Source organism: Prionailurus bengalensis, chromosome A1, assembly GCF_016509475.1.
Source record: "Prionailurus bengalensis isolate Pbe53 chromosome A1, Fcat_Pben_1.1_paternal_pri, whole genome shotgun sequence".
NCBI classification, from domain to species: domain Eukaryota; kingdom Metazoa; phylum Chordata; class Mammalia; order Carnivora; family Felidae; genus Prionailurus; species Prionailurus bengalensis.
In genome coordinates this window covers 127,255,980-127,268,107 of record NC_057343.1, presented here as the reverse complement: position 1 = coordinate 127,268,107, position 12,128 = coordinate 127,255,980, and the positions used below count along the sequence as shown (strand labels likewise).

General features: G+C 39.8%; 1 protein-coding gene across 2 annotated transcripts in view; it reads right to left on the bottom strand.

Moving 5' to 3' along the window:
- RAB3C (RAB3C, member RAS oncogene family) overlaps positions 1 to 12,128 on the bottom strand; it is a 290,806-nt gene that overhangs the window by 259,425 nt on the left and 19,253 nt on the right. For both annotated transcript variants that reach the window (XM_043590802.1, XM_043590792.1), the window contains exon 2: positions 9,101 to 9,328. In XM_043590802.1, coding sequence (XP_043446737.1) covers positions 9,101 to 9,328 — 228 coding nt within the window. The remainder of the gene's footprint in view (positions 1 to 9,100; positions 9,329 to 12,128) is intronic.

Genomic DNA, 12,128 nt, shown 5'->3' with positions numbered 1-12,128 from the left:
GGAAATCTAGAGTCCTGCCCCAATGTCCGTTCTCTATCCTGCTGGCTCAACACACCTTTACCCACACACTCCAACTGTACGTTCCTCTCTTGTACTAGTTGTAACTGCTTATCAGCCACATGCGTCTTTCAGTCCCTCCAGACAAGCAGATAAAATTTCCCCAAAATAGTGGTGAACTGCCATGAAGCTGACAGAAGATTAAGCTTTAGGTTCCTTCTAAGGGGGGCCAGTAATAGGTTCACATGGTCATCTGCTTTTTGATACTTTTGCAAAAGTAATGCATTTTTATACTTGTTCCTTAGTTTTTACCAATCTGTCAAAACTATAGGCTCCAATAATCTAAATCTACACCTGCTCAAATGGGAGGCAAAATGGGAGAAAAGTGAAGATCTGATAAACCAAGAGTAAGCAACAAGCACTCTATATGAAGCTATAGTGGAAAAAAACCCAGAAAGCAGAAACTTTTGAAATGGGGGGTGGGGGGAGGGAAATAGGGGAGGGGAGAGAGAGAGACATAGGGAGGAGAGAGAAGAAGGGAACATGAACACTCATCCTTATTCTTCAATGTTCAGCTCCTTCTCATCCTTTGGGTCTCAGCCCAGTTACTTCATATAAACCCTTCTTGACCATTTAACAAAAGCAAACTTCCCTGCCCTTGTTGCTATCTTTCATTTCTTATAGTGCTGATTATTTATCCACAACACCATCACCATCAGATTTTCTGAGCATTTACTTTCAATCTCAAATTCCTTCACAGAGTCAGTGTCTTACTCATTTATTGAGTAAAAACTCAATAAATGTTGGTTGAGTAAATGAATGAGTGAATCAATGAGCAAATAATTCTATTTCATTTGTCAGTTTATGGCTCAGATGTAGACGCCCTCAAGAAACCTTCCCAAAGTCCCCAAGACTGGGTTAGGCTTCTTTCCTGTGTAACCTGTGTTCATGTCTCCAGAGCATTTATCACAGCAGATGGAATTCTCTCTTCACTCTCTACCTCCCCACCAGACAGTGGGCTCCTGTGGCAGACCCTGTGTATCCTTTACCATTACGTCCCCCAGCACCTACCACAGTGCCTGCCACAGAGTAGCACCCAGCATATATTTGATCCAATTAAATTATTTGTCTGAAGGTTGGTACACTATTTTTAAGAAAGAAGAAAACTAACATTTACTGTTAGCTCTGTGTCTAGTATTGAACAATTATAAAAAAAAATTATTATGGCAAATACCTAGCAGATAAGGGGTAGTAGGTATTTTCTTTCATTAACAAATGAATAAAATTTGTGAAAAGGCTCAGAAAAGTTAGGGCTTGAGGTCACAGCTAGTGAGATCAGAATCAGCATGTGATTCCCAAAATGTCAGACTCAAAAGTGCCCCCTCCTACTGTTGGGCCACTCTGCCCCTTGGGGACACTCACTCAGTGATCCACAGGAGGTCCCTTTCTTGTGTTTGTTGTCCTATCTTCCCACATAGCTGGTAATCTCCACTGGGCCAGGAACAAAAGTCTTTAGTATTTTCCCTACTTTGTCAATGTTGATAAAGTGGTTTAAACATGGTGGGACTCCAGGAGTTGCTGACTTCAGCTGCCTGACAGAGTGAACGTTTTCATGCATCTTAACACTTAGCACACAAGCATCAGCTTCCTCTCAGGGGTGAAACCCAGTATTACCTTTCTCAGTCTCTCATGGAAAGAGCAGATGCTAGGTTAGAACACATACGAAGGGGGAAAAGAGCATACAGGTGACAGTACCAGCAATGGTCTTGGCAGCTGCCACCAGCTTCAGTGGTTCTCTTGAGGAACTCACCTGGGCAGAAAAGGGTGGTTCCTTATAAATAGATGAAAAAATATGAACACCATCCTGAAATACATGTGTAGGGTGACTAGGTTAAATGAGCACCAAATGCAAAGATTACAGGTAGAAATATTTTCCAATTCCATTTTACTCAGACTCTTCTTTCTGCCCCTTCTTGATATGCAAGTTCCCATCCGTGAAAACAGGCATTCCAGAAATGTACAGGAAGAAGCTAGTTGAATGTGTTCCAATCCATCCTGCTGTGTATATCTATGTGTTTTAAACACAGACAATGCACAACCAACTCATGCTGGTGGATAGTAAGTTAAAAGCAAAACAAGTGATTTCTTTCTGTAACTATAAATAATTTCTTAGAATAGGTAATCAAGAAATAGGAAAAAATATAGAGTAATTATATAGTGTGCAAAAGTACTTGCTAAGAATTAACATATGTAGGATTCTAGATTGAATAACCTAAAGAGCTCAAAGAAATCACTTGGCCTTCCTGGACCTCATTTATATCATGTGATCAAGTACACGTGGGCTTTGGACTCCGTGCCGTGCTGGGTATGCCGCCTCTAATATATCCTAGCTATGACCTTGAGAAAATTCCTTTATCTTTCTGATTCTCTGTTTCTGCATCTATAAAACAGGGCTAATAATACCACCTTCCCTCGTGGGAAAAAATAAATTCTAAAATGCATAAAGCATAAAGTGTTTCCTTTGTGGGTAAAACTGGGTTCAGTAAATGATGCTATTATCAGTCATACCATCAAATGAGGAGTTAAGCCAGAAAATGTGAAAGATCATTTTCGGATCCAATTTTCTAGGTCTCCAAATGCTCAGACCAGGAAATGCACTGAGCCTATGGTAAGAGTATTTGAAATCACAAGAATTTGACTCAGTAGAATAAATGAAAGAAGCCACCCCTGGGGCTCCAAGACCCGCCTTCTTTATTAAACATGTGTTTCATTTTCTATATTCTCATGTGTTGACACCCAGGGCCTTGTGGACCCTGGAGGGACTGCCCTTCTCAGAGTTAGCCAACTCCTAGAGATATTAAACAACTTGCCAGCTCACTCTTCTGATGCAAAGGAACGAATCCAGAGCTCATACCATCAACCACCTCTCTTACTGGGCTCTAACACTTTGAGCCACTATCCACCTCCCTTAATCACTCCTGAGCCAGACAACCAGTGTCTCTATGCCCCCTGAGCAGACAGACATAGGGTCTGCTGAAATTATTCAAACTAGCAATCCTAAATCTGCTGTGCCCAGTCATTCCACAGAAACCACAACAGAGGCTCTTATCACACACCCCTAACAACCTCCTAATGCACCCTGGTGATTCACCTCATTCCCCTTGTGCCTCCCTCCTCTAGCCCATGTGTCCTTCTCCTGGAAACCATGAGTATAAAAAACTATCTTCTGTTTGTTGTTAATGGCAGTTGTCTCCTGATCTGTTGGCCTGGCCATACTCCAATAATAATAAAACTTGTATTTTCAAACACTGTCTTCCTCCATGCCTCCCCTAGGGAAGCAGGACTTAGGTCCCTCTCTGGGTTTACTAGTCCATCTCTTGCATTAGATTCTGACTAGTTCCTACCTGAAGACATGGTTACAATACGGGGATCAGAATCCCCTTTAGATGCATGTAGTCCAGCAGCACATACTTGACGAACAGATGGAACCTTTGAGAAAAGGAAAAGGTGCCCCTTAGGAAGAGCACAAGGCTCAGTAAGTGGAGAAGGGCCCCACTTGACCTTTTGGTGGGTGCCCTTGCACAGTATACAACGTGCATCTGTGTGTGGCAGCCCTGGACTCTGAACATGCTGAGAATCAGTTTCCAATTAACTCAGCCTGGCCAGAGCTTCAGAAATGAAGGGAGGAAGAAGGGGAAAGAGAGAAAAAGGAAGGAGAAAGGCACAAGGAGTGACAAAGAGCAATGAAAACAGTAATGCCCTCTGCCTTCTGCCTACCTGGCTCCTGTCCATGTAAAACCTATATTACCCAATTAAGCTATGGCTTTTTCAAGTTAAGTCTTCCATTAGTTGGAGTCAACCCTGATTTTAGGACTTAAAAAATGCAGACCCAACTGAAAAAGGATATCCAGGTGCTTTCTTCAAGCAAAGGAAGTTGCTATTTATTCAGGAGAATCACACTGTCAAGTCTGGCTATCTACACAGTCTAATTGCAATAATTGTCAGCACATTCTGCTTTGCAAATTGCTATAAGCCTCAATGCTCTCATCCTAGTAATCTAGATACTAAAAATAAATATAGGTGATATTCTTCGTAATTGATGCTATTTTTTTCAGTCTTCTCATTGGGAAGGCATCCACTTTACACAGCTTTTCTCAAAGCTAAACTATTTTTAAAATGAGAATCAAAATAATATAGATCCCAGCTGTGAAATATTTTTCATTAAAGTGACAACCACACTATATTTTCCCCCAATATATTCATAATAGCATTAAACCGACACATAAAAAATTAAAGAACCAGACCAAATACTTGGAATCTCTAAAATTTTGAAAATTTTTGATTTGAGAAGCATAAAAATGATAATAAAATGAAAATGCAGTAAGAAATATAAATTCAGTGAAGGATAAAGGGATTCATAAATATACTAATGGAATACAAAGTTGGTAAATAAGTACAAATGAACATTTCTCTAAACAAGTTTATTCCAAGGCAGTAATGAACTTCCAAAGAAAGGAGGTGTAACATGTCCATGAAGAAATGTCAGTGGTTTCTAGTAGCTGTTAAAATGGTTTATTTGCATGTGGATTGTTAAAAATCCAGTAAGTAATCCAGTTTGTGGACTCAGAAACTCCGGATGCAACACATGCAAAAAGCAAACCATCAAGAGGAACGGGGGAGTCTTCCCAGACAGGCACTTCCTCCTGATATTTTACAAATACTTGAAATCTGGCCTCAAGTTGGATGTCCCTGAGCCTGGTGGATTCCACCGGCAATCAAGTAAACTTATCAGAGCGATCATAACACAGCATTTACCTTGAGAATGAACTTGGTGTAGTAGCAATCAGACTGGCTCAACTAGCAGGAGACCTGCTCTGGTACTAATTGTAAGGTAAGGCCAAATATTTATCTTCTCTAAACACCTTGGTTTCCTAACCTGGAAACAGTCCTCTTAATGGACACTTTAAAACTAATAAAGTAATCAGAATCATATCAACATCCTCAGCCTGTCCAGGTAAAGATATGGAACTTTCAGCCCTACCCCCCTGACCGCTCGGAGGGGAAAGGTGCAGCAGGCTGAGTTAATCACCAACTGCCAATGATTTAATTAATCATGACAATCATGCCTGTGTAATGGAAGCTCCATAAGTATCCTAAAGGATGAGGTTCAGAGAGCTTCTGGGTTGGTGAATACATCAACGGTCTAGGAGTATGACATGTCCAGAGAAGGCATGAAAACTGTACCTATCCTCCTGCCCTGAAACTGTCCTACTTTTCTCTTCTGTTTAGATGTTACTCAGTTCTATCCTTATAATAAACACATAATAGTAAGTAAACTGTCTTCCTGAGTTCTATAAGCTATCCTAACAAATTATCAACTCTGAGGAGTGGTGGAATGGGACCCCCCCCCCCATTTGGAGCCTGTATATCAGAAAAACAACAGACTTGTGATGGGTGTCTGAAGTAAGGGACAGCAGTCTTGCAGAACTGAGCCCTTTACATCTGGGGTCTGTGGTAATTCCAGGTAGTAAACATCAGAAATGGATTAAATTGTATGCAGCCAGGTGGTGTCCACAGAGAGTTGAAGGATTAACTGGTCTAGAAAACCCACACATTTGGTTTCAGAAGTGTTGTCAGTAAGATGATTGTGGACACCCTAATGAATTAGTTACAAATTAATGTAAGTACAGAAAAATATTATAAGCTGGGAAAAGTAGTTAATTGGCTATTAAATACTAGGAGATGAAAAACTGTAAGCGCCAAATATATTCCCCAAAAAATGATTTATTAAAGTTGTTATAGAACAACTAATAACAACTATGTTATTTAAAATTGTTAAATAACAACTATGCCATACTTACATGATAGCATCAAGCAAGGATCCCTAGAATTACTGTAGGTATACCTATTTTTAGGCACACCACCCTATTTCTCTTTATCCTATCCTCCTCTGCATGCCTCAATTCACTGAAATGGCCAAACTTTTTCAAAATTTTCTTCAACATCCCAGGATACATCACTTAAAATTGCCATCTGCAGAAAAACACCACCATATTCAAGAAAACTTCATAATTTTGTCAGCTTGGTAAAGGGGAATAGAAGCCCAAGCATTAGGCTCTGATAGACGTGTCCTGGAATCAGTAATTCATTACATATGATCTTGGCAAGCTACTAAACTTGCCCCACCTTCAAATTTCTCAAGTAAAATAAGAAGAAGAAGAAATGCAAAGTTGAATTGTTTCAGGAATTAGAGGTAAAGCATAGATAATGCCTGGCATATGGTGTGTGTTCAATAAATGCTAGCTATATATAATGCTTATGCAGTAGGTGTTTGCTTGTAAGAGTATATAACTACTCCACATTAATTTCTTTTTCCAATTATACTATAAGTTCAATGAGCACAAAATCTTTTTATAGTACTTCTTTGGAATGTTTCACAGTCTAGTAGACCAGTTGGTATACAGTAGTGTAAAACCCATTTTCACACCTGTGAAATCACAGGTGCATTAAGAGCTCCTAATTTCCCTAAAGAGGAAGAGAAGAGACTGCTTTAGTTGCAAAGATAACAGTGGCCACCAAACTACAGTTGTGACTAAGGAGAGGGCAAGGGGAAGGATTCCTGAGTTGCTAACCCGTGGAGGAGTGTATCTGTATCCACAGAATGGGAGAATGGAAGCCCTGTAATGAAGTCCTGGGCTGGACTGGGCTGTGAAGAGAGTTGGAGGTTTGGGGAAAATGGGAGATTATGGAAGATTTGATACAAATTTAAAGAGAGTTATATGTGAGGGCTTTTTTGTTGTTGTTTTAATGTTTATTTAGTTTTGAGAGAGAGAGAGAGAGAGAGAGAGAGGGGAAGGGGCAGAGAAAGAGGGGGAGCAGAGGATCTGAAGCAGGTTCTGCTGCGCTGACAGCAAGAAGCCTGATTTGGGGCTTGAACTCACAAACAAGGACATCATGACCTGAGCTGAAGTCAGATGGCCAACCGACTGAGCCACCCAAGCTCCCCTTTGTGAGAGCTTTTTGAGTGAAGTTATGGGAAGTGAGAAGCATGAGGAGATCTTTGAGGCAGCTCAAAGATCTGAGGCTTAAATTAGCTCGGAGAACAACTTTCATCCAAATGTAAGACCTATACAGAAGTAACTTAATTTCAACCCCCAAGAAAAGTCAGTGAATCAGCTCTGGCATCATAGTAGCATTGTGTACTTTGAAGAAAATATTTTTAAGTACAAAATACTTTATAATTCTCAAAATAATTTATGTTATTTGAAATACATCTTTTTTACATTAAAAACAGATAATTATGTACCTCTACAAATCATTTCTGTCAAAAACCTAGATTGAGAAGTTACTAGAGATTATTAGATTGACTTAACACACGAAGTTAGCGTTTTACCTAAATGATCATGACAGCCATCTTTAAGCATCTGTAAGGTATAAGGAGAAACTAGGAGCTGTCAGCCAAAGGAAGGACTGTTATTTTAGCAGCAGAAAAAACATGGTCAGCGAGTTGAGAGATGTGTGGTTACAAAATTAATTTAATTTTCAGTTCACCAAATCTCTTCAGAGTTGAGGAACCTTTCTTAAGCCTGAACATGAGAGTCACAGTGATATGACAGTTGGTTGCTTAAAGCTCAAAAGGAAGAGAATGAACCAGGACCCAAATGTGAAGCAATGAACATAGCTCTTTCTATCTCCATAGACAGGGCTATATATTTAAGTTCCAAAGAGGTACCCTCCCAACAAAAAGGGCTTTGAGGACTGGAAGAGTAGTGAAAGGTCCTCAGACAACTTTTCCAAGCTCTTACACCAGTTCTGTTTAGACTTGGATGACTCCTGAATTATAATAAATAAAATAGTAAGCTGCCCAAAAGGATACCTGTCTGTGTGCATACCTACATCTTTAAAGTTACACCTAAGAACTTTAAGATACTTAAAGGTCACTTGGTTTATACAGATATTTTAATAAAGTGGCATTTATTTAAAAAAAAAAAGGTTTATATTTTACACTCTGGGATTTATCTTTCTTCCAGTTCTCCATATTTGAGGAGGGAGATTTATCATCAGTCCTACAGATTACCCCTGAGGCCAGTGCAAAATGGTAGTAGATATCAGAATTATCTCAGAGGAAGGTGGGAAACATCTCTTGGGAGGAAATACCTGTTTACAGCTCAAGTTAATTTGAGTGGCAGAGGCACAAATAAACAGGGAAAAGGGGCCAAAACACTGCAGAAATGCTCCACACCATTATACCCATATATTCCATGATATACATAAAATGCTTACTCCACAAATCTCTTTTGGTGTCACTAAGTTTTATTTCATTCTTATATTACCTTAAACCTGTTACCCATATACATTTTTCTTCTGCTTCTCACTTGCTATTGTCCTAATTTCATCCCAAAGATTTAAAGAAACTTTGATCTTCTGCAGGGGTGGGAAGAGGCAAAAAGCTAGTCAAATGGTCTCAAAAGTTAGTGGGAAAACTTCTGCTTAGAGGAAAACCCTGTTTAAAGTAAATATTTTATTTCATTTGTTTTGTTTTGCTTGTGTGAATAAACATAACTCTTAGAGCTGAGAAAAGAAAGTCTGTAAAAGGTAAATAGACCATGTTCAAAGTTTTATGTGGGGCTTTATAAAGGTACCAAACTTCAGTTTTCTCTACATTTGGTCATTGACCTTTTCTTTACAATGCCCAGGACAAGATGCTCCCTATGATCTAAAAGGCTAGATTGACTTTGCCAACTTTGTGGATTACAAAAGTGGCATAGAGGGATTCACAGGCTTGTTCAGGGTCATACAGATCATGAAAGGCAGAGTCTAGCTTCTCATTGAGTGTTCCTTCAACCACCAACACAACATATATTTGGATTTTCTTTCTTCTGAAGACTCTAAGAAGCAACACTTCACAATAAGGCATAGTTTAGTCTCCATACCTTAAAGAGGCATCACTCTACTGTCTTTGAAACAGAATTTTCCAAGCAAAGAATCTAGAAATGGAGCCTGTGGACCCATGGGGACAGAACAAGGCAGAAAGTGTCTCTCTTTCATACGTCTAGGTTCAATGTCATAGACTGAAGAACATTGTCATTTCAAAGTCACTTACCCAAATCTGAAGCTTGATTCTCTTTTCATTTTTGAATACAGTTTTTACTTTGAAATCGATCCCAACTGTGCTGACGAATGCAGATGTAAAGGAGTCATCCGCATAACGGAACAGGAAAGATGTTTTCCCCACACTGCTATTGCCAATGATGAGCAATTTGAACATGTAGTCAAAGTTCTGATCAGAGGAGTCTTTCTGGCCATACCTGGCATCTTGGGAAGAGGCCATCTGTGATTAACAAAAAAAAAAAATGAGGATCAGTCTTCCGTTTGATATGAAGCTAGCAGCACACTCATTATTGGCCTTGCCAGAAACAGATGTCAGACCACTCAGGAGACCAGATGAGAATGCTCCCCAGTTTTCCTCTGATGCTGGTATCCATGGCAATAATTCCCTGCTGTAAGACAGAACAGCAAATCTTACAGCGCTTTCCAGCTGTGTTGGTGTTTGTCACTGCTCAGCATTCAGAACCAATCAAAGACACCAAAGGAGACATCTATGAGGGTTACATGAAAAGCAAAGATATGAGGAACCGGCCAGAGTATGTGGGCTCTGCAACTTTATAATCCCAGTGATGGACACACCAAAGTGGCTGAACAGCAGGGTGTTTCTTACTGAATTATCTGAATTATTAGAGTCTCTCTTATTTCCTAAGAAAGTGCACCCAAAGCATGTATCTATTTCATCTATTAACATCACATTAAATCAACATCCTAAAATAAATGGTAGTCCCTTTCAAATTAAAAATGGAGATAGCAAGGGGTGTCTGGGTGGCTCAGTCGGTTAAGCGTCTGACTTCGGGTCAGGCCACGATCTCACATCATGGTTTGTGGGTTCAAGCCCCGCATCAGGCTCTGTGCTGACAGCTCAAAGCCTGGAGCCTACTTTGGATTCTGCATCTCCCTCTCTCTCTGCCCCTCCCCTGCTTGTGCTCTGTCTCTCTCTCTCAAAAGTAAATATTTAAAAAATGACAATGGGTTGGGGCGCCTGGGTGGCGCAGTCGGTTAAGCATCCGACTTCAGCCAGGTCACGATCTCGCGGTCCGTGAGTTCGAGCCCCGCGTCGGGCTCTGGGCTGATGGCTCAGAGCCTGGAGCCTGTTTCCGATTCTGTGCCTCCCTCTCTCTCTGCCCCTCCCCCGTTCATGCTCTGTCTCTCTCTGTCCCAAAAATAAATAAACGTTGAAAAAAAAATTAAAAAAAAAAAAATGACAATGGCAAGTGTTTATGGTTCAAGCACTGTGTGAGAAATTTACTGAAACCTCACAACAACCCAACGAAGTAGATTCATATGAAAATGAGAAAAATGACACTCAGAGCTATGATCAGGTAATGTGCTCAAATTCACACAGGTATGAGTGTCAGAAGACCATTCAAGTCAGGTAATATAGCGACAGGGCTCATATTATTAAACTCTACCTTGTTTCTCAATGATGACTAGGGAAATATGCACACGTGCTCTAAAAGACAATGTAGGAAATATTTAATTATGAAATGCATCAATGAAGAATCCCCGCTGGGTTCATACCTTGGCTCTACCATTTCCTGGCTGTGTGACTTTGAGTCGGCTTATTATTTTAAAACGGTGTGCCTCGGTTCTTTCTCTTACTTGACATGGAAATAATTATCATCTAACTTGGAACACTTGTGAAATAATAGATGCTATATCTGGAAAGCAGATATGTGAAGCACCTAGTATAGCATAGACAACGATCTTTATGATTAATTATAAACGCTTTACACGGATGTGGATTTTTTCTCACTTTTTTGAGGACCATCTAAACAGCCATCAAAGCAGATGCTGCATGACTTCTAAACACCATTTGGCTCAATACAGAAAAGGAGTGTTTAGAACGGTAAACCTCACTGATTAGTGTACTTCCTTACATTTTCTGGTGCTTTGAATTCTTTGGCAATCGCTGTGCTGTCCAATATACCCCAATATGGTAGCCACTAAGCACAAATACCTATTTATATTTAAATTAATTAAAATCAAATAAAATTTAAAATTCAGTTCCTGAGTCACACTACCCACATTTCAAATGCACAACAGTCACGGGTGGCCAGTAGCTATAGTATTGGACAGCACAGATATAGAGCATTGGCATAACTGCAAAAATTCTATTGGATGGTGCTAGGCTAGACAGACAGGCTTTTCTCATTTCCAACAAAATCTGATCAATAATAATCTGTCTCTTGGGGAAGGTGGCAAAGAGAGAAGCCTAGGAAGATAGGAGAATGCTTGAAACAATAAAGAGTGCTCACCCTCATCTAAGACAACATTAGTTGTTGAAATCACATTCATGTGTTTATAAACAATTAAGGGAAAAGGGAAAAAAGGAGATGGTGAGATAACATATTCTCTTTCTACTGATATTTAGTGACAGTAATAGAACACAATTATATGTATAAGAATAAGGACAAAAAGAAAATCTGTATATATTATTAAATTTAAGGGCAGTAAAAATTTTGATGGCACTTCACACTTTATTAAATATAAGCTTCAGCATTTGTCTTTTTAAGTCCATGCAACCACACCAATGTCTTCAATAATTACAACTTGCAATGAGTGTTTGCCAATATGCAAAACTGGGCCACTAAAACAGGCAGATATCATGATTTTCCTTTCTGGCCCAGCGGTCTACATGCTAATGTAAACCTCCACCAACACAAGCAGCGAGACAAGAACAAAAACAGGATCATAACTCTGGACTATAAGTTTGAACAATGCTGTCTTCCTCTGATGACTTCTGAAGTCAGGAAACTTCCGTGTGGCACCCCCATTCCTGCAGACATTGTCCTTTCACCAATTAATACTAACCCCCCCTTATGGAAATGCTGAAGTTAGCCAAGCCTGCAAATGGCCTTTGTTAAGAAGATCTTTCTACCATCTTTTATATGAAGAAGTCCAGATGCTGGGTTCTTGGAGAAAAATGTTCAACTATGCCACAGTCAGAAAACGAACACTACAACTTTCCTAGAGCTGCCCATACTCAGCCTGCTAGCCTACCATATAGTGTAATCTATCAC